Source organism: Dicentrarchus labrax, unplaced genomic scaffold (assembly GCF_905237075.1).
Source record: "Dicentrarchus labrax unplaced genomic scaffold, dlabrax2021, whole genome shotgun sequence".
NCBI classification, from domain to species: Eukaryota; Metazoa; Chordata; class Actinopteri; family Moronidae; genus Dicentrarchus; species Dicentrarchus labrax.
The window spans coordinates 24055814-24076344 of NW_026136720.1; the positions used below are offsets into that span (position 1 = coordinate 24055814).

General features: G+C 40.5%; 1 protein-coding gene across 1 annotated transcript in view; it reads left to right on the forward strand.

Moving 5' to 3' along the window:
- The window catches only part of LOC127353890 (metabotropic glutamate receptor 8-like), a 129620-nt gene that overhangs the window by 26268 nt on the left and 82821 nt on the right, over positions 1-20531 (forward strand). The window contains exon 3 of the mRNA XM_051383485.1: positions 15653-15869. Within this exon, the coding sequence (XP_051239445.1) occupies positions 15653-15869 (217 nt within the window). The remainder of the gene's footprint in view (positions 1-15652; positions 15870-20531) is intronic.

Sequence of the window (20531 nt, forward strand, 5' to 3'; positions counted from 1 at the left end):
TGTTTCAGTGACTCATAAAAACTAGTTCTGATCACAGCTGGTGGTGCTGAGAGAAACTCTCTATGAGAGTTAGTGTTGTCACGATACCAAAATTATTGTTTCGATACCGATACCAAGTCAAGAATTGTGATTTCGATACTTTTTCGATACTTTTCTGTAGCAGAAGAAAATGGAAATATTTAAAATATGATGGTGATAAATTTGTCATAACAGAGGATCTAAATAGTTTATGTGTGATAGTAACAATAACTTGTGACTAACTTAGCATCTCTATATGCAGTGGTTATAGTGATAACTGCCAACATTTACTTAACCATAACATTACCATAATTAATAATAGGAAATAATGAGTTAACCTAATGTTATTTAAGCTGTGATATATGGATTAATATAGGCTAATGTTTCCTGTACTTCAATGTCTGATTTCTTTGATGGTTAACTTTATATTTGAGTCCATAATTTCTTACAAGGCGTTTCACAAATACACCTCCTTTGCGTAGGTCTGTGCTCTTTAAATGCTGTAATAACTTAATAGAAATAAATCACTGACAAACATGCACATGCTCTGATTATAATCATATAGCCTATAGATCATTTTAGCTGATGTTTGTATGCTTTATTTTAGCAACTTGCAAATGATTAACATTATCTGTGAAAGTTGCGTTTTTAGAGATGTTGAATTAGCCGTAGGCAGGCTATTGGTTAGCCATGAGGATAATGCCCATAGTTAGTCTACTATTTCTCTAGATAGCCTCGTCAAACTACGGTGGTGCAAAATAGTGACTTCTCACAAAATAACCATAGAGTTTGACTTATTTAAGGGCATGAGCGTGGTCGTGTTATCTTTCACATACTAACCTGTCGGTCTTTAAACTCCTTGTACAACTCGGCGTGCTTGTCGGCCAAGTGTTTCGCCAGGTTCGAGGTGTTTGCTGCCTTTGTTTACATTCGTTTGTAACGTTAGCACTGACGACAAACAGGTCTCGACTTATCGGTAGCTTTGCAGCAAGGTAGTACTTCCATATTTCACTCCTCGCGTCATCTTTTTCTACCAGTCGTGGACCGGCGGCCAAACTATCACTTGTGCTCGCACATGCAGCGATCTCGTTACAGTGTTTGTCACATGACAGCTGCAGCTTCTTTGCTGCGTGCATGAGGAGAAAAAACACAGACGTCCATAGGGAGGCACTGGAAGCATGCGTTGCACACACCAACATGAAATACGACTCTTACAAATCTGGAACGCGGTCATTCTTAAAAGTATCGATACTATTAAATTTAGGAATCGTGCCGTTTTTAATTTCCGAGAATCGCGATACTTTTGAAGTATCGGTGCACCGTGCAACACTAATGAGAGTCTGTATGAGGACATCATGCTAAATTCTGCGTGGTATTTGTGGTATGTGTATTAATTGGAATGGCCAGGTTAATTTATATCTAATATTTATTCACCCAATGTTAGAATGTTTTACGCCAACATATTGTATGATGAAAGCAGCCACAGCAACAACACAAGGGGAGGACGAGGGAGTCAGACAGGTCGTACTCGTGGGTAAAATCCGTGGCCTATTCATCATTCAGTAGCCATTTCATATTGGAGACAAGCATGTGGATAATGATGCACTTTCGACATGTTCATATGAGACAGCAGTCTGACTGTCCACTAGCAGAGACTCCAGTCGGCTGTGTACTTCAATCACTTCACTAATAAACCTGAGGATTACAGTTATGTTTGGCTTCATGATCAAAGAAAGTTTTTGTTGCGTGTCTCCATGTCTGTCCATATTTCCACGCTCCCTCTCTTCCATTTATCCATATGAGCTCTCTCTCTCTCTGTCTGATGTTTAAAAACCATTGAATGAATATGACATTTTTTAGAGCTACCTCTACTTATCTATTTTAATGTATAATCAAGAGCTATGACCAAATCACACATTCTGCTGTACAGTATCCCTGTACAGCGGCAGTAATTACATGATGTTATCTATCTGTGGCTGGCTGGATTGAACTCTGTGTGACAAGATGATCAGTGTCCTGAAGTCTCTGGTTACTTTGATTCACTTGAAAAACTCTTCAACACCTCCAAGGTATTCGTAAGCAATTAAAATTGGAAAAGCTCTGACCTGCGAGTCGCATCACTTTACATATTGATAATTACCAGATAGAAATACTGGTGTACTACACCTATACATCCAAGTAAAAAGGGATAAAGTGATAATTCCTGGTTTTAAGGGGTGCTGCAGCCCCCCTCTGCAACATATACTGACGCTTCCATGCACTGAAAATGTGCAGCCATTTATTCGGCAGCTTCCTCTTATATTCCTCTTCAGCTTTGTTGTGTTTGTCCTACAAGAGGTGTCAAGGTCTAAGTCGTGTTCAGCTCAAACATCCTTTAAAACCTGCGCAGTGGGAGGTCACACAGGCGGGCTCATTAAAGGTTCTCTTTCTGCACAGCGCAGCTGAACACTAGGCTAAAAAAGACAGTATAGGCCCACATGTAAGCTACTATTTCTTTTTTAATTCACTGTTGAGTTGTGAAGGATGCACGGTGGGAGAGAGAGAGAGAGAGAGAAAGAGACAGAGTTCTTGTCTTTAGTGAAGGGTTACTTGTTTTGCTCCTATTCGACAACAAACACCGTTTGGAACAATTCTACTTTTATATATTGGGGGGGGGTCAGATACACGCATGCTTTGTTGGACCATGTCACACTGAGTTTAATTAAATATGTGAATGTGTGTGCATACAAAAATACAAGGGTACAAGAGTAGAGGCCTGGTCATACATGCATTTAAAATGATGACATTTTGCATATTCAAATGGAATTGCCAGGATTAGCTGGATTTGCTCTGGGCAAAGTAAATCCATGCACATTGTTGATTTCAACCATGGGAACTTTTACACAGAAATGTGCACCGTTGACCAGCAGCAAGCAGTCTTGATAGAGCTGACAGTCCAAAATGGAGGAAGGTATCGTAGCTTATTAGCTGCGAGCCACCATTTTATTTCCCCTCCTCTGTCGGAGTGTATACTGCTCCACTACAGAGACATGATTGACAAGCAGTTATGAGACAGAGTTAGTTAGCTCCAAATACATCTTTTGAACAAACGTTGTTAACTTATCGTCCTGTCAGTGAACAAGTTAATGTGTTTTTTTCACACTTCAACAGAATCCTTTAATGAAATGTTGTACAGAATGCCAGGAAGAGTAAACGGTCCAGTTGCTACAGATAAAAAGTAGAAAGAAGCTCTGATTTATTGTGACTGACTTGTGCTAGCATGTCCTCACTGGCTAGCGTGTTTTAGCTCGAAGAAAAAAGAAAGAAAAAGAAAGTACAGCTAATGAGAATGGAGAGTTTTTTCTAACATAAAGAAAAGTTTATTTGGACTATTAGGAAATGTTTTTGGTTTTGCACTTAGAAAAGGAAGAAGAGTTTGACTAACAATAAAATAAGTACCTTTGGTGTGTCATAAACTTTGTTGTCTTCAGTGTCTCTTTCCTGAACAATTGAAACCAGAGTGAGTATTTCTATTGGAGTGGAAAGTATGAATCATGAGTCTGTCTACCACTTTGGTCCAGGCGTCGGTGTTGAATTTTGTGATTCTCCTCCCTGTCAAGAGAAATGAGTGTTCATCCAAACTCATGCCGCTGCATTTGCTTTTAACCCACCTGGCTGAACTACTATGTGTTTCCTCTGCTGGATGTCTTTCTCATGGTTAGTTGATGGCTCTAGAAGCCCTCATTCATTCAGTTATTCTCTGTTATTCTGAGCGATCAACACATTTCCTGTCATTAGATCACTGAAAATATTTGGAAATGTGGAAATAATTGGCCAATAGGATCATGAAATCACAGCATCTCCATTTGTATCCACGGGAGGATGAAATGTACAGCAAATCCCAAATACAAAGAAAAATTAAGTCAATATAACGTTTTAAACAAAGTTTAAACCTGCAACTTCTCTTTACTTTTAAAATATGAATCACTTAACAGCTTCACTTAACATTTCCCTCTAAAAGGTGCTAATTTTCTTCCTCTATAAATCCTCCAAACCTGCTGAAATCCAGCGCCCACACATAATGAGCCTCTGCTCTCGCCTCACCGTCGCCCCAAAAAAACCCACAATTAAATCTGAATGTGGTTGGAGCCTATTGTTATTTAAAGAATGGTCAGTAATTAGCTGTATTTAGCAGAGCTCTCGGAGGAATTGTGTGTTTCCTCTGGAGACCGAGCCATACATCACTGCTAAAGAGATATCGAGCGGAACACGGTGGAAACTACAATCCTGATTGTCTCTCAGCAGTGAATGAGGAGGAAGAACACAGGTTCGGCATGATGATGATGACAATGACGATGTTGATGATGATGATGATGATGATGATGATGATGATGATGAAGACTGTAATCAACAATTAACTTTATCAATTAATCCGTAGATGAAGAAAAAAATCTATTAATCGTCTCACCTGTTAAATGTAAGAAAACAAATGTAAAAATAATAGTGAAAAATGTCCATTATAATTTCCCACAGTCCAAGTTGGTGTATTAAACCTGCTTGTGTAGCCCAGATTATAGCCTGATCGCAGCAGTTTCAATCTTGTTTGGAGTCGTGGCACACAGTGTCGGACTTTGAAAACCCCAGTTGACCAGTTGGTTAATCAATTAATCAATCATGAAAATAGTCATTAGTTGCAGCTATTTGAGACTGTACAAGGTGTCATTTCTAATAAATTAGATTAAGCATGCAAAACACAGCTGTAATGCTCCTTTAAATAGCAACAGTTACCATGGAAGACTGTTCACATTCCCCCCAAAAAAGAGGGAAAGTCCAGGCTTTGTTAAATGACTTCCTATTCAGACGAGCTGAAGCAGCAGCTCCAGATAATCATTACAGCAGGGAAGTGATACGAGCAGAGAGAAAGAGAGAGAGAGAGAGAGAGAGAGAGAGAGCTGCTTCGCATGGTCATAAATTCAAATTGTCGGGGTGAGACTGACGCTGGAGCTAATGAGTGGCAGGGATGAAGATAAATGTTGTGAACATTCCCGGCTCATGTCAAGGTGAACGGATAGAAAAACCGACGACATCTCATTTAGGCTGCTTCAGGACCCGTACACAAGCCGAGAGCTGAAACGGTTAAACTGTGTTTTCACAATGTTTTCACCTCAGTGCTGAGAGCCGATCCTTTCATATGCTAATGTGTTTGGGCTGCAGCACGTTTCCAATTAGGCCTACTGAAGGTTTGTGCATCCGTCTGTCAAAGACAGAAAATAATCAGAAACCTGTGGCTGTATACCTGCTGGCTCTGTGTCCGTGTCTGGAAATGATTTGTTTCTCTGATAAACTGTCTCACTCTCTGATGAAGTGAGACAGCTGTGAAGCCGCTGGTCCTCGCACAGTGACTGTATCTAATTATTCTCTGCAGAAGTTCAGTGTTTGTTTCATCACAACTGATCCTGTTTGCTCCATGCTGACTCAGCTGGGCTGTAATCCTTCCTCTCTGCAGGACAAACACTTTGTATGCCCCCATTCCAACACAGCAGTGATCAATCTGTTCAAACTGAACTTAAATCAATACTTAAAAAGTTGAAAGACTGATCAAATCTTGATTGATCTTCTCAGGATTACATTGTTATGACCTCCTGAGACAACCTTTTTCAAGCTCGCTCTCTCGCTCTCTCGCCCCGCAAACGAACCCCCCAATCTCACTCAGTAGCTTTATAGACTTAAATTTAGTAAACATTCATGTTCCACTTGTAATAACTTTAATCTAGCACCATCATCAGGCCAGTTTTTAAATTTGTCCAATACTTTGGAATACCTGCAAAACTGACATGACATTCTCATTAACTGTACTTTGCTTTCATGGCCAATTAGCACATGTTAGCATGTTAATATGCTACATGCAGATGGTGAACATGGTAAACAGCATACCTGCTAAACATTAACGTGTTAGCATTGTCATTGAGAGCATGTTAGCATGCTTTTAGTACAAAGCACCACTGTCAAAGTGCAGCCTCACAGAGTTGCTGTAGACTCTTCGTCTTGGTATTTAGTTTTGATTTAGTTTTTCTGTACTCATCGTCGACACTCAAGTCCACATGAAATGAAAATCAGTGCTATTTGCTTCCACATATTTAGGTATTTCCTGTAAAAACAGGCAGCTTTTCTTGGCATACATTGTTGAATAGGTTACAGTATTACTGGGAAGGCAATCTGAAAGGGTTAAAAGGATTTTTTTTATTTCACCTGGACTTTAAAGCTGCAGTAGGTAACTTTTTGCTGAAGCTTTTACTACATCCTACATACATGAGACAGATAATCCCTCCTAGTGCTCCTAATGGCATTTGTAAAAATGAATAAAAACAACCAATCAGAGTCAAGAAATACAGTTGATTGTTGAATATTATATAGTTATTTTTTATAAAAGTTACCTACTGCAGCTTTAAGAGGATGTTGTGAACATGAGTGTTTTTCTGACTGGACTGTATGAAAACCGGCAGCATAAGTAGTGAATACTGGAAGTATGTTGGTGTAGACGGCTCACAGGGCTGATTCCACAGCAGCCTTTTGTTCTTCTCCGTCTGATCATCAGTCGTCTGAGCAAATAAAAAACTCTGAGAGGCTTCACAGCAGCAAGTGGGTCAGTCAGTGTTTTAGGCCTGGATGTGTTAAAGTGGGACAGCCCAAATAAATAATATGTTAAAAAAAATATACTTACAATGCAGAAAAAGGCTGCTGGAGCTTCTTTCTGCCGACAGCTGCTGACAGAGAGAGACTTTCTCTGTTGGTTATTCCCTGTCAACTCAACACGCTATGAGAAAAACTGACTACAACAACTGTCTCCAGTTTAACCAAGAAATAAATCTACTGTTGAATCCTAAAGTCAGATAATCTGCCAGGGGGTAAAAAGATTTCATCATGACAATGCAACAAAACCTATTATGTTAAAAAAGACAATTTATTATGTCGATAGTTAAACATGATAAGACTATAACATCGGAGACAGCTTTTACAATGGGAATCAACTCTGTTCTTGTGACATCCCTATATCAAATACAGAACCTTTTGTTTACCATCACATTGTTCCTATGGATCCATTATTGCAACATATTGCCCCAATTACCAAATACATGGAATACACTGTACACGTAATCACCTAGACTCTGGTTGGCTTCTTGGTGTACAAGAAATGTTAGATGCAGACCTGTAGTTTGAATATCATGAGAGAACTATTGTCTCCCTTGTAGAATTCAAACAGATTGAAGGTGTGAACACAGTGACGACAACCTGCAAAAACAGCTGTTTACACATGAAATTCACACAGCACACACAAGTTCACATCCTCCTCAAACACTACTCCACTCTACACTGTCGGAGGGCGAAAGACACCCACACACATATTTCCATAACTGACTGTATATCCATAATGCAGAAGCTCCTCTCTACACGCTGCTGAGCTGATGTGCTGAACACGAGTGGAGAAAATGTTTCTGAACTGAAGGGCCATCCTCAAAGCTGAGCACTTTACATAATCCCCACAGGGCGGACATGAGATGATCGCTCTGTGTCTTCAGCAGGACGAGGACAGAATCTAAACAGAGAACTTTAGGCTGAGACGTTCAGAAGATAGTTTGTTTTATGTTTCCTCAGCGGGCAGGCTGGATGCTCTCTGGCCAGCTGAGACGAGGCATTATTTGCAGTTTGTGGCGGCTCCAGCTCCTCGCTGCTGATACCGGGTGAGGACTGCCGTCTGCTGGTTTTTGGGGGCCAAAAAGCCAGCCGGTTGCATCAGGACCAGCTGGCTGTGGCCACTGAGTCAGCAGCAGGATGGACACATCACACAGTGTCCTCCGGCACAGACAGGTCTGAGACAGGACTGGATGGAGCTCAGAGGAGGAGAACAGTTCAGTCAATCGATTTTTGGCAGTCGACTGGTTTGTTTCTCAGATGAATAATATGGCATTGAGCAGCATCCGAGTGAGGACAGGTCTCAGTTATTTTTAGGAGAAAACAATACCAGTACATTTATTCACATATTTATTTCAGACTTTGAGAATCAAAAATCAGGTGTAGAGAAGCTGTGAAAGCAAACATGAAAAATACGACTGTGAATCCTGATAAAACTTCATCAACATCTTTCAAACTCACATTGTTTTTCCAAACTCTGTTCAGACTTAAAGAGCTTTACTTTAAATTCTAGTGAAGATCCCAAAGTTTCCAAATATTCTAAATCTGTCGGGCTGAATTTCGGGTCTAAAATTATGCAGCTGACATGTCAAATGTCTCCATTTGATGGACTGATGCTGATATTTCAGTCGGTGGAAACATCACGGTTCTCATTAATATTCTTATCAGCTGATGTTCCAAGCTGGTAGCTTATTACTAATTTGTTTTGCCATACAGTGTTAGAATTTAATGGCTGTCTGGATTATGTCTCCATAGCAACTTTTTTTTTTTTTGTGAGGGAAATGGTATGTTTATACGCCATAAAGAAACTATGTTTCTCCCTAAATCTGTTTCATGATCATTAAATATAAACGTGGGGTTAGATATTCTCATATTCTAAACTCCAGACCTAATTGTTATCAGTGTTATAGCTGATGTAGCCAGGGGAACCTTGATACGTCTACTGAATGGAGTGAATTACCCATTAGGTCTAATTAGAAAATACTTTTGTGCTATATTTCTGTATAAGGACCTGACTATCCCCCAGCAGACATGGGAAAAGTATCACTTAGGTTTCAATCAAGTCAAAATCTAAAGAAACTTCGATGTTTATGGAGGTTCAAAATTGATCAGGTTAATTATCAATATTGATGCAGTTAAATCCCATCAAATCATAGGTGACATTTTCTTGACCAATTTCCTCTTCTAATCTCATTCTGAAATTTGGCCTCACAGTGCTGCAGCAAGGTAGTAAACTTTTAGTTCACATTAAAATGAGAGAAGCCCTTTCTCCGCTACTATAAAGTCCATTCTCAGTGGATTTGCACTGGTGGCTTCAAATTTCTACATCACACTGTACAAGTTGCACACTGGACCAAGACTGACGTCCAAACTATTTGTGATGTCTCAAATCATGCTCGTAGATACACAGTACAGTTGTAGTTACAATTATTTAAAACTCAACACACGTTGACTCAGCCTTTAAGGACCAGTGTGTAGAATTTATCCAGTGATGATGTTGCTGATTGTATAGCCCTCGCCTACCAAGCGTGTAGGAAGCTGTGAAACTTGTGAAAAGCCCTATCAAGAGCCAGTGTTTGGTTTGTCCGTTCTTACTTCAGAAACATGGCGGTGAAACATGCCAGAGGCCATGGAAGAGGAGTTGCTCCCTCTGTAAATAAAAACAGCTCGTTCTAAGGAAACAAAAACACAAAGATTCTTATTTTCAGGTGAATATACACTAATGAAAACAAACCTATATTATATTCCATTTCTGACACATTCTGTAAATAGATCCGTATAAATCTTGCACACTGAACCTTTCATATACAGATTTAGTGTCATTTTGACAAAACTGAAATTTATGGAAAAACATTGGTATTATATAATAGGCTCGATCAGTATTTGTGTTTTTTCAAAGTTTGTGCTGCCTTCTAACGACTCAAAGTGCTTTACACTACATGTCAACTTCACCCATTCACACACATTTATACACTGATGGCAGGGGCCATGCCATGCAAAGTGCCAACTGCTCATCACAAACTAACTAATCTCTTTCACACACACACACACACACACACACACACACACACACAGCCACAGCCGATCCGAGTGTCCTAGTCTTCTCTCCAGTGTCTGAAGTGTATGATCTGACTGATCTTACTGCAGACACTCAGGAGCTGCTGTGTCGTCTTAAACAGCAGAGACGAAGAAAATAAAGAACAAACAAAGTTATTTGCCTCTTCTGATGTTGACAGAGGATCAGTTCTGGTTTAAACTAATCACACACTGAACTTCAGTTCACCTTGTTTCTTCCGCTGAGCTTCAAAAGACTGAACATCATCAGAGACATGTGACCCAGGTTGATGTCGAGTTGCGTTACACAGGAGTGTGTTTTCACTCTCACACACTTTATATCAGACCCTCCTAAGGATCTGAAGAGCTTCAGACTTTCCTTTTTTCCTCAGCTGTTGCATGAAGCTTGTGTCGACCAATCAGGACACTTTCCAGGTTAAAGCCTTGAAATTTCACTGAAGTTGGAGCAACAGACTTGTATGTGGTGGGATTGTGCCCTTAAATAATGTTCTCCCTCCATTACATTTCCATGGCTGGTTTTCGTGTAGTTATGTGTCTTAACTGGTGCTGTTTTATATTTTTTAGCCGACAGAGAAACATGTTTACAGTTGATTCGTACCAAAAGCTATTTAAGAGAGTCAAAGAATCTATTTTAAATTAAATCCAAGAGTGGAGCAAAAAATGGCAAGTTTTTCCTGGGGGTGGCACACGGAGGAACGGAAATTGGGTTATAAAATCAAAAACATTCCATTTCTGGTGGGATTAATTATGTATTAATTAAGGTAACAATTGAGAAGTGGGGCTGCTGCATCAGTTGATACTAGCTCTTTTTCATTTGTGATAGTATTTAATTCACATAAAATGTTAACCGTTTATCTAGATTATATATATACAAAAATATGATGGCAGAATTAATACAAAGCTTGAAGTAACAATATCTAAAATATAATAGCCCAGCTATTTATTTTGAATAAATGAAGCTATCGATTGTGACAGAATCATCACTGATGCACATTTTCTGCCAAAAAGCACAAAGCTGTAAGGACCTTTTTTATTTTTTGGGAAAAAGGCATTTAGAATCTCTCGCAAGGTCAGTCAGAAAAATCATTCAATTCTTAGTAGAACAGTATTAAGTACCATGACCTTCATCTCCTGGTAATATTGAAAGTTAATAATACTGGTAAAATTGTTAAAATAGTTTAACTGTACAATAGTACACTAGTAGCCTACAACTAGTACAATAGTTAAGGAAATAGGAGGACAATCGAAGACCCGTAGAACATAAATGGCATGTGTTCTTTAATTTCAGGTATTTAAGTTCTGGTTGTTGAATCTTATTTTTTCCAGCAGAGGCTTTGCAGCGTGGCACTGAGTCATTCTGACTTCTCCCTGAATTCAATTTGATCACAGCGAGAGAGAAACATTAAGAGAAACAGAGCAGTGACAGCAATAGTCATGTAGGATTTTACCTTGAGGGCGAAGCTGTTTATTGTCCAGGAAAGAGACAGATGACAGTAAATAGAGCTTTACTTTAAATAAGACAATCAGAGCGCAGAGTGAACCATGATGGACGTGTGCTGTCACCTCAGATGGATTTCCTCTCTCATCGTTCAGTCGGGCAGAAAGCTTGAGGCAGTTGCAGAATGACGAGCATCAATCACTGTCACAGGAAACAGCCTGAGACGGCAGAAAACAGCCAACGTGTCCTCTGATGTAAAGATGTGTAAACATGTGCACACACACCAGTCTGTCCTCAGTGTGAGACCAGGTCTGATGTAGGTCCCCGGGTTTAGAGTAAAGGTCTGGTATTGAGGGTAATGAGCGCTGTCAGGACGCCATCTATCAGCAGGTCGCTCGGCCGCCGGGAAATGACAAGTGCATCAGCCGCTGCTTTTGCTTCACGGCGGGCCAACGTCCAGGTCCAGGTCATTTCAGCTGTTTGTCCCACTGAGACCTCCTCTGACTCTGAGGAGCTTTTACTGAGACTACAGCCTCTTCAGGCATTTGTCTATAACCAGTCCCTTCAGGAAGTTGAGATGTTGCGATCGCAAGCTAACGCAATCACTGCAACTTTGCTGCAAATTTGACCAATCGTTGATTTCTGTGCAAAACGTTGAGCCATACGTCAACAAACTGACTTTCTTGTCTCTAGTTGTGAAGATGCAGACCATGCAGAGATGTGCAACACGAACGTCTCACATTTACCTTCCAAACAGTACATTTTATTCTCACTGGAACAAGTTGCCTTAAAATTGCAAAGAAACCCACCCCAAAACCTAAAAACAACATGCATCGCAATTTTTTAGAAAAGCTGCCACGAAACCAGGTATTTTAAGCCGCAACAATCCCAAATGAAGCCTGGAGGGGACTTCATGTTAACACAGCCGACAATTTAGCTGAATGCAACAAGCCTTTAAATTATACAGTAGGTTACTTTTCATTAGCCAGGTTTCTATCCAGATGGAGTGCCAATTATAGCAGAATTTTAATAAAATTCTCAAAAGAAAATGTGAATGAAAGCATGTTTCCATTAATTGATTAAAAGACTATAAGTCCAACCTCAAATGGTGAAAAACTTGATGAAAATATGACATTTCTGTTTGTTTCATGTATTAATTTGAGGAACATTACAGTCTCCTCAACACTCCATACAGACAGGATGTTTTTGTCTGCTGACATTTTTCATCTCTTCATTGAACGTTGAAGTCACATGCTTCATGTACATCATGATTTATTCACTAAGTCTGTTTCCATTATAATCAAACATCTGATATTTGAACATTATATATCTCAGAAACTAAGGTAAAGCCTAAAAGGTTCCCATAGTCTGGAAAATTCAGCTGAACAAAAAGGTTATCTTGGGACTGGAGAATTTAAAATAAAGTTGGTTAGATTTTCAGCCTTGATGAGGTCAAAAAAATGTTTTAATACAATAAAACAGTCCATTTTCTAAAAATGGCTCCAATCTGCAGCTCCAGATCTGCTCATATATTTTGAGCTTCTGTTCTTTGCTAAAAATAAAAGCCTTGTGTGCACGACCACTGTGAAGACCCTCAGTGTTACTTCACATGGATGTCTTTGAGTTGGTGATTGCACCATTTTGAGGATGGAGATGTAGTTGCAGCGAGCTGTTCAGCAGGGTGTCCAATTAGGCTAATTAAAATGGCAGTGCTCCAGTTGTGGCAGGGACTCCTTCAGAAGCCACCAGCAGGGCGCGAGTTTGATTTCTCCCTGAGAGTCCCTCTGCAATTGATTTAATAACACATTTGTAACTTCATGTGAATACAGCAAGCCACTAATTTCACAAACCACATCACAATTATTATTATTATCATTACTGCTATAATTTCATGATGTCTTACCCACAAAGCTTGAATCATAATGTTTTATCTGTTGTGCCAGATTACTGAGAATCGGTTATCGGTTGCCTTCCTCTGGAGGTTTTCCGGTCACGTCCAAATGGGAGTAGACCCGGGATCAGACTGGAGTAATTACATGAGAATGTGTATGTTCACTCCACATGCTCACATCACAGGAGGGTGATATCTGTGAGTACAGAACACTGTGATGGGCATCAGGAAAAGCTCAGCAGTGACATATAATTTACATTAAATGGGCTAAAGGCAGTAAGGTCCTTTTACAGACAGGAGCAGTGTGTGTTAATAAGAGTTTTAATGGAGCGGCAGCTGACTGAGCATCAATAACTGATGCTGTTGTTTATTCATCCCACAATGCATCGTTAATGCTAATAGAGAGTCCCCATTATATCTTAAACCATCTGCAGTTATTTTATTTATCATGACACCTCAGAGTCCCCTCCATGTGAAAAAGGTGTTGAACGTGGTACAATTTAATTTAGAAACGTTTAAGCAAGCCAGGCCATTTCTGACAGTTAATGCTGCCAGGATGTTTTTACACTCAATGATTTTTTCACACATCGAGTATTGTTTTACTGACGGGTCACTTACAGGTGCAATGAATTCATTAAACAGTGATAACAGTGGCATTGGCAACAGGGCCACCACTAAAGGGGATTGTGCGGTGCCGCAAAGGCGCACCCCATTTAGACAAACTGTGCTTTCTGTGAAGGAAAGTAAATATTGGAAAGGCCTACCACTTGCAATAATTGAGTGCCTTTCATAATCACACTTTTAAGACCCTTCTCAAACAATGGCTTAAGGAAAATCTGTGATCTTTTTTTCACTGGACATAATGTATACTGTCTTTTTCTACTTCTGTATTGTATAAATTATGTGTATCAGGATATTGCCATTTGTAGTATTTTTGTTACCTGCTGAGGACTACGGATGTAAATGAGCATTCAATTTTAGAAACCCTACCTGAAACTATTTCATCACCCCTCTTTTCTAAGCTTTTAATGTCTCCAAATAAGATTGATTACTGTACTTTATTTTCAGTTCTGTTCTGCCAAAGCTGTTGATATATAGTCAGCAGAAAACTGCAGAGACAACGATGTCTTCCTATTGGTGAAGGACATCGACAAACAACATATTTTGTTTCGTTTAATTTGGAGAACTCATTGTTGTGTCATGGAATGGAAAACCTGAATCCCCAACCAGCCATCAGATAAAGAGGAAGCGTTTAAAGTGTCTAAAATGTAAAAGTTCAGTAAAGGATCAGAACCTCAGAGGTGTTCTTTGTGTTCAGTTCTGGAAGAAATAAACTTCAGCTCCTTTCCAATACCTGCAGGGCTCTGATAGCGTCAACTCTCAGACAGGTTTGTATTTACAGTACAGGCCTTTAATTTGCCGCCTGTCACTGAGTGAGTCGGGCTGAGTGACATTTGTATTGCTGTCAGGCCCTCAGCCGTCCGTCTTCTTCCCTCCTCCTCCTCTATGAATCCTGATGAGGCGTCCGGCGGCGCTCAGTCCAACACGCCAACCTCTGACTGAAGTGAAATCAATCGGCCCTTCAATCCTTCTCTAAAGGACCATTATCCAGCCCCGCTGGGCCTGTCGGCCTGTCTGCTGCAGGATCTATGATCTGATCCGCCTCTCTAATTCACACGGCAGAGTTCGCTAACTCCACTCCAACAAGAAGCTAAACAACAGGAAGCCGGGGAAGGTCAGGATTTAAGGAATTAAATTTGTTTAAATCTCAACAAACATACTCCAGGATGGTTGAAACGACAATAAAAAATTTAACTGTAAGCGCTTAAACTAACCAGCTTCTGGTGATGTTTTCTACCTTCCTGCCTCTTACATTGAAAGAGTGCAAAAAAAGAGCTTTTTTTCTAAAAACATTTCTTCTTCTTTTTTTTTCCTTCCTTTTCTTCCTCTGGCTCATATGAACTGACCACATTACATTTGAAAATGATAATAATTTAACCAGATTGTGCATTTACAGACAAGGTATCATCACATACAAAGACAAGGTGTACTTATGAGAAAAACAAAACAAACAATAATGAAAACAAAACAACCAGAAAAAACTGTTCAGATGAGCAAACACCAAAACGTTTACCTTTTATCAAGTAGTTTTACATGAATGTATTGATACTTGTATGCATTAGTAAAGGCTCAGAATACATCTGTCACTGCCTGTCTTAGTAGGCTTTTAAAATGAACTGAATGAATCTGCAGCCTAACTGTGGTTAAAAAAGGCAACAAAAAAGGGCTAAGTAGAAGCAACTGAAAATGATTTAGGTTCATTTCACCGTTTTCTACATAAGAATTTATTGTATTTTAAATCACAACACAGTGTGATGGGGACAGTGTGTTGTCTGTTTGACTTTGGAGAAATCAGGTTTGGACTTTGCTACAGTGTGCTTGAACAATATGTTATTAAATCACTGTGGACCAGACTGATTTACAGTGTCATCTCTGCGCTTTAAGCACCTATAGTATGACTGCTGTTTAAACTAACAGTTAACTCCTCCATGTCTCCACAGATTCCTCAGATCAGCTATGCCTCGACGGCTCCAGAGCTCAGCGACAACACACGCTATGACTTCTTCTCCCGTGTGGTTCCTCCGGACTCCTACCAAGCTCAGGCCATGCTGGACATCGTCACAGCGATGGGCTGGAACTACGTGTCTACACTCGCCTCCGAGGGAAACTACGGCGAGAGTGGCGTTGAAGCCTTTGTCCAGATCTCCAGAGAGTCAGGTAGGAAACCTCGAGATCCGAATGTTCTCTGCCAGAACTTATTGATATCTGAGGGTATTTGTTTTACTCTGAAAATCAACTTAAATTAATTTACTTACAAATATATCCTGACATGGTAGAGTGATGGAGCACAACAGCTACACAGCTACACAGCTGCTGGTTGTTAAACTCACTGTACTCATGCTCGATATGTGTTGACGAGCATGGCCGCGCTAAGAGAGCGCCGCTCGCAACTAATGAATGTGAACGTTAGTGTCTCTAACTACCACAAGAGTTACCTACGCTCATGCACTGTTGGGTTAAAACTCAACATATATTTCTCCAAACTGGGGTTGTGCTAACATCTGTGTACTGTAGATAATACACTAGCTATGGATAAGTACCTTATAAGTTAACCCTTTTTAAGTGAACGATGATCACAAGAAATCACCTCATTAAAAAAGATATTGATGATGTGATGTGATTGCAGCAGGAGTCAACAATGTTTTCTTCTCGGCTGGTCACTGTAAGGTAATCAGACACGCTCCCTGATTAAAATGTTATCGCATGAAGTTGACATTAATTTGATTATAAGAGGTGAAATTCATCAGCAGTAGCATGTATGTATATGAGATCAGCTGTGTGTGTATGTGTGTGTTTGAGCTTCTTATCTTAACAGCTGCAATGATACAGACTTGACCATAACATACCAGCTTATAACCAGCGACAGTAAAAGGTAAGCCCAGTCACTGTAGTCAAAGCCAGTGGGGTGTTACCCAAGGAGCTCGTGCTCTATTTGTGTAAGGAAATAAATTCACATCCAGAAAGCAGAACAGCTGATATATCATGAGCTCTGTTTCACTAACACAGAATGTATCAGGATGTATCAGTGTATTGATTATATATCTAAACTACAAAGAGCATCATGTTACAGCTCATGTTTCTGCTCTACTGATTTACTTTATTATGGCAGAAAACACCACTTTCTGTGCAGTTACTTCAACCTGCAGTACGTGTAAAAAAAACCCAACAAAAATAGAAACATAACGATATATATAATAGAATAAAATTAGATTTTTCATCTCCGCCTGCCACGCTCTCTTGTTCTCTCTGTCACTGTAACAGGGTTTACAACCTTGCTGCTGTAATACCTACATATTTACCTGTGCCTGCGACACTGCTGTAATCTCTGTGTAAATGGCAGCAGCAGCAGTAATCATGAAGAATGACTGCGATCGAGGCGTTTAAAAAGCTTCAGATTAATAACAAGACGCTCTGCAGAGAGCAGCTGTGGCTCCTGTGCGGGATCAATGAGCTTTCATCTCGGCTGCTGCTGTTGTCTCTGCACACACACACACACACACACACACACACACAACAGACACAAGCCCAAACACAAACTGCTGAACATGAAACTGGCTTCATTAGCAGCCTGAATATGTTTTTATATCAACAGGCGTGAGGTCTGATGGTATGAAGCCTCTCAGCTGCTGCAGGAACCACAGGCTGCACAGTTCATGGAGGAATTAGTCACCATAATCAGGGGATGTATTGATTATAGCTGATAGCTGATTAGCTTCTAATGAGTAGATTGTGGAAAAACACTTATTCACTGAAAAGTGTTTTGATTAAATGACCTTACACTCAAAACAACAGAAAATGACTCATTAGGCTGACTTTTTAAAATATTTGTTGAGTGATGTCACTTGAGTCAGCCTTGGTTCGTTTGAAGTTTGAAAAAAAATGGTGGTGTGGAGAGAAGTAAGCTTACAACATCTGTAGCCCACTTCGCGTTTGATTTAATATGCAGCAGAGTTTTCTATGAGTCCAGCATACATTTTAAACGTCAGTATCGTAGGCGATCAACACAAGTGAACTACGTAGCTTCCTGGGAATAGTAAACCAGCTGGAAGTTCATTCCGCAGCTCGCAGAGAAAGACAAAGATCTCAGAGACTTACTCTCAAAGAACAATCACTGGTTCTGGGGAGTCGACCGAGACAAAGTCTTTAGCAGCAAGGAGCACGAGATATCAGGCAAACCTGTGTTAGCTGTGTATGACGCAAACAAGGATATCAAAGTGTCTGCAGACGTGACTTCTTTTGGGTTAGGTGCAGTTGGCTGCAAAAGTGGAGCACAGACTGGAGGCCTGTCACCTATGCTTCACGTTCTCTCTCACCAGAGGAACAGAGATATGCTCAAGTGGAGAAAGAGGCTTTGGGGCTCACATGGGCCTGCAAATAATTCAGAGACTTCTTCATAGGCTGGCACTTTGATAAACCACTGTTGAGTCTCCTGGGGGCCCAAGCTTTGGACGCCTAGGATCCAGTTTTTCTGGATGAGCCAGAAACTCAATCTCAATCTCTCATGCCCCTGGGAAGAACCTGTGGACAGCAGATAGACTATCACGCACACCGCTGCAGACTGAGACATGTAGACAAGGCACATACATCTATGTCGGTAGCATCATGGAAAAGATACTAACAAGTGCTTCTGACATGGACAGTCTGAGAGGGCATCTAAAAGCAGAGAGTGTGTGCTCCTTGGTCATGTGTCAGGATAGTTGGCCAAAGTTCAGCATGTGAAGGTCCATTAAAGCTGAACTGGGCAGAGCACGTCTTCCTTACTGTGCCCGATGGTCTCCTGTTAAAGGGGACTAGACTAGTCATTCCCACAGCCTTTAGAAAAGTCATCCTCATTAAGCACAGGAGTTTCTCCTACACACTTCACAGCCTGTTCTCAATCCCAGGTTGTCAAATACAGGTGCAAACAGTATTTAGTTAGTTGCAATCTCAAACTTGCTGCTATATTCACTAAATCCTACACACTGGTGTTGGGATCTGGCCATGTGCTTAAACAAAGAAATGGTCATTACTACAGTGAGGCCCTTATGTAAGCAATAAAGCCTGCTGTGTCTGAAGACAGATCACGGACCCCTCAGCGGGGGGCCTTCATTGGTCAGATTCACTCGGACCCCAGACCCGTCATCCCGGCTATATAAGCCCGAGAGACTGTCTTCTCTTCGGCTCTTCGCCTCTTCTCGCTCACCTCGCTCACCCACACCGGGTGATACGTTTCGGACCTCGGCGCACAACAAAGGATTGTAGCACGGCATAAGAGCCTGCTTTTTCCTGCGAACCCTGGCCAGCCCTTTGGACCGTCGGTAACGTACTAAGTTCACTTCAAACCTATGTTTGCATGCCATGGGGTTCTGGAGATCTTGATGACTGACAACGGGCCACATTTGTCAGGAAGTCACATTTCAGCCTTTGCTGCAGTATATGAATTTAGACATGCGACCAGCAGTCCACGATACCCCCAAAGCAACGGAGAGACTGAAAGGGCACTGCTAAAAACCTCAGCAAAAAGGCCACAGATCCTTATCTTGCTTTGCTGGCATATTGTGTCAGCTCAATCCAAAACGGCTTCAGTCCAGCTCAACTGTTGATGTAGATCTTCAATCTACTGTGCCAACCTTCACATCCATACTAAATTCCGTCACTCCCAAACAGCACAGCTGTCATTTCAAAGGAATTGGAGAGGAGTGCAGATCAAAAACACAACAAGCATCACCTAATGCATGAGCTCAAAACTGTCCACCTGGAGAACCAGTGTGGGTGGCTGATGAAGAGTAACAGGGACTGTGGTGGGTGAATACTCACCTTACGGTCATACTTGATGGATGTGTCTCATGGAACTGCTGGCATGGAAACTGCCATCACCTTATCCACATGGACAGACCCGAGAGCGCACAGGATACTTAGATGCCTGCACCCACACACACAGCAGCGTCCCAAAAACAACCAACATCCAGACCTAGTCCAGATCACGCTACAGTCAGACCCTGATATGGCAGAGAAGTTTTGAAACCACATAGACTGGATTTGTAAACAAAACCTACAAAGTAAATAAAGGACAATATGAAGTAAAAAAAAAGGAAATCCTGCAACAATGTTAAAACTAGGGATGAGGATCGAGACATGGTAGCTCCGTATCACCGAAAACATTTTACCTCCAAACTATTTGAATTATATTTAACTTGAATCGTATCTGCCATACTATGGAGGACTAACTAGCACTTTACAGCTGACTAAAGTAAGGTTACTATCCCTCACACACCAGGAAATACTTACTTCCTACAACAAACACAGACACAGGATACCCACAAGCCCACCTCCCTTAGGTGCACTTTGGGTGGAGAAAAGATCAGGTCCTTTACTTAAATAAAAAGTACTAATACTGCAGTTTGAAAATACTCCAATACCAGTACAGTGGGGGTACAACAGAAGCCTTTCCTCTTCTGCTGAAAAAAATCCTGGTGTCTTATTTTCTCTTTTATGTATTTACAATTGCTCTATTTCTGCTTTAACAAAGCAAAAGTAATTCTCATCCGATTACTTGATTAATTGATGGACTAATTGATAGAATACTCAGTTACTTGATTAATCAATAGCTTCAGCCCTAATCTCAAGAGACGAGTCATGTCATTTAAATCAAATCCCTGATGCACAAACATACATTGATTGTCTAAAAAAATTCTTGAATTCAAATGAAATGCCTGCCAACTGCAATTAAGCAATAAAAGTAATAACATTTCTGTTGAGAATTTATTGTCGTCTAATCTTTCCACCAAATTAATAGAAAGGTATCGATAGTGCCTATAAAGACTAGGTAATAGGTAATAT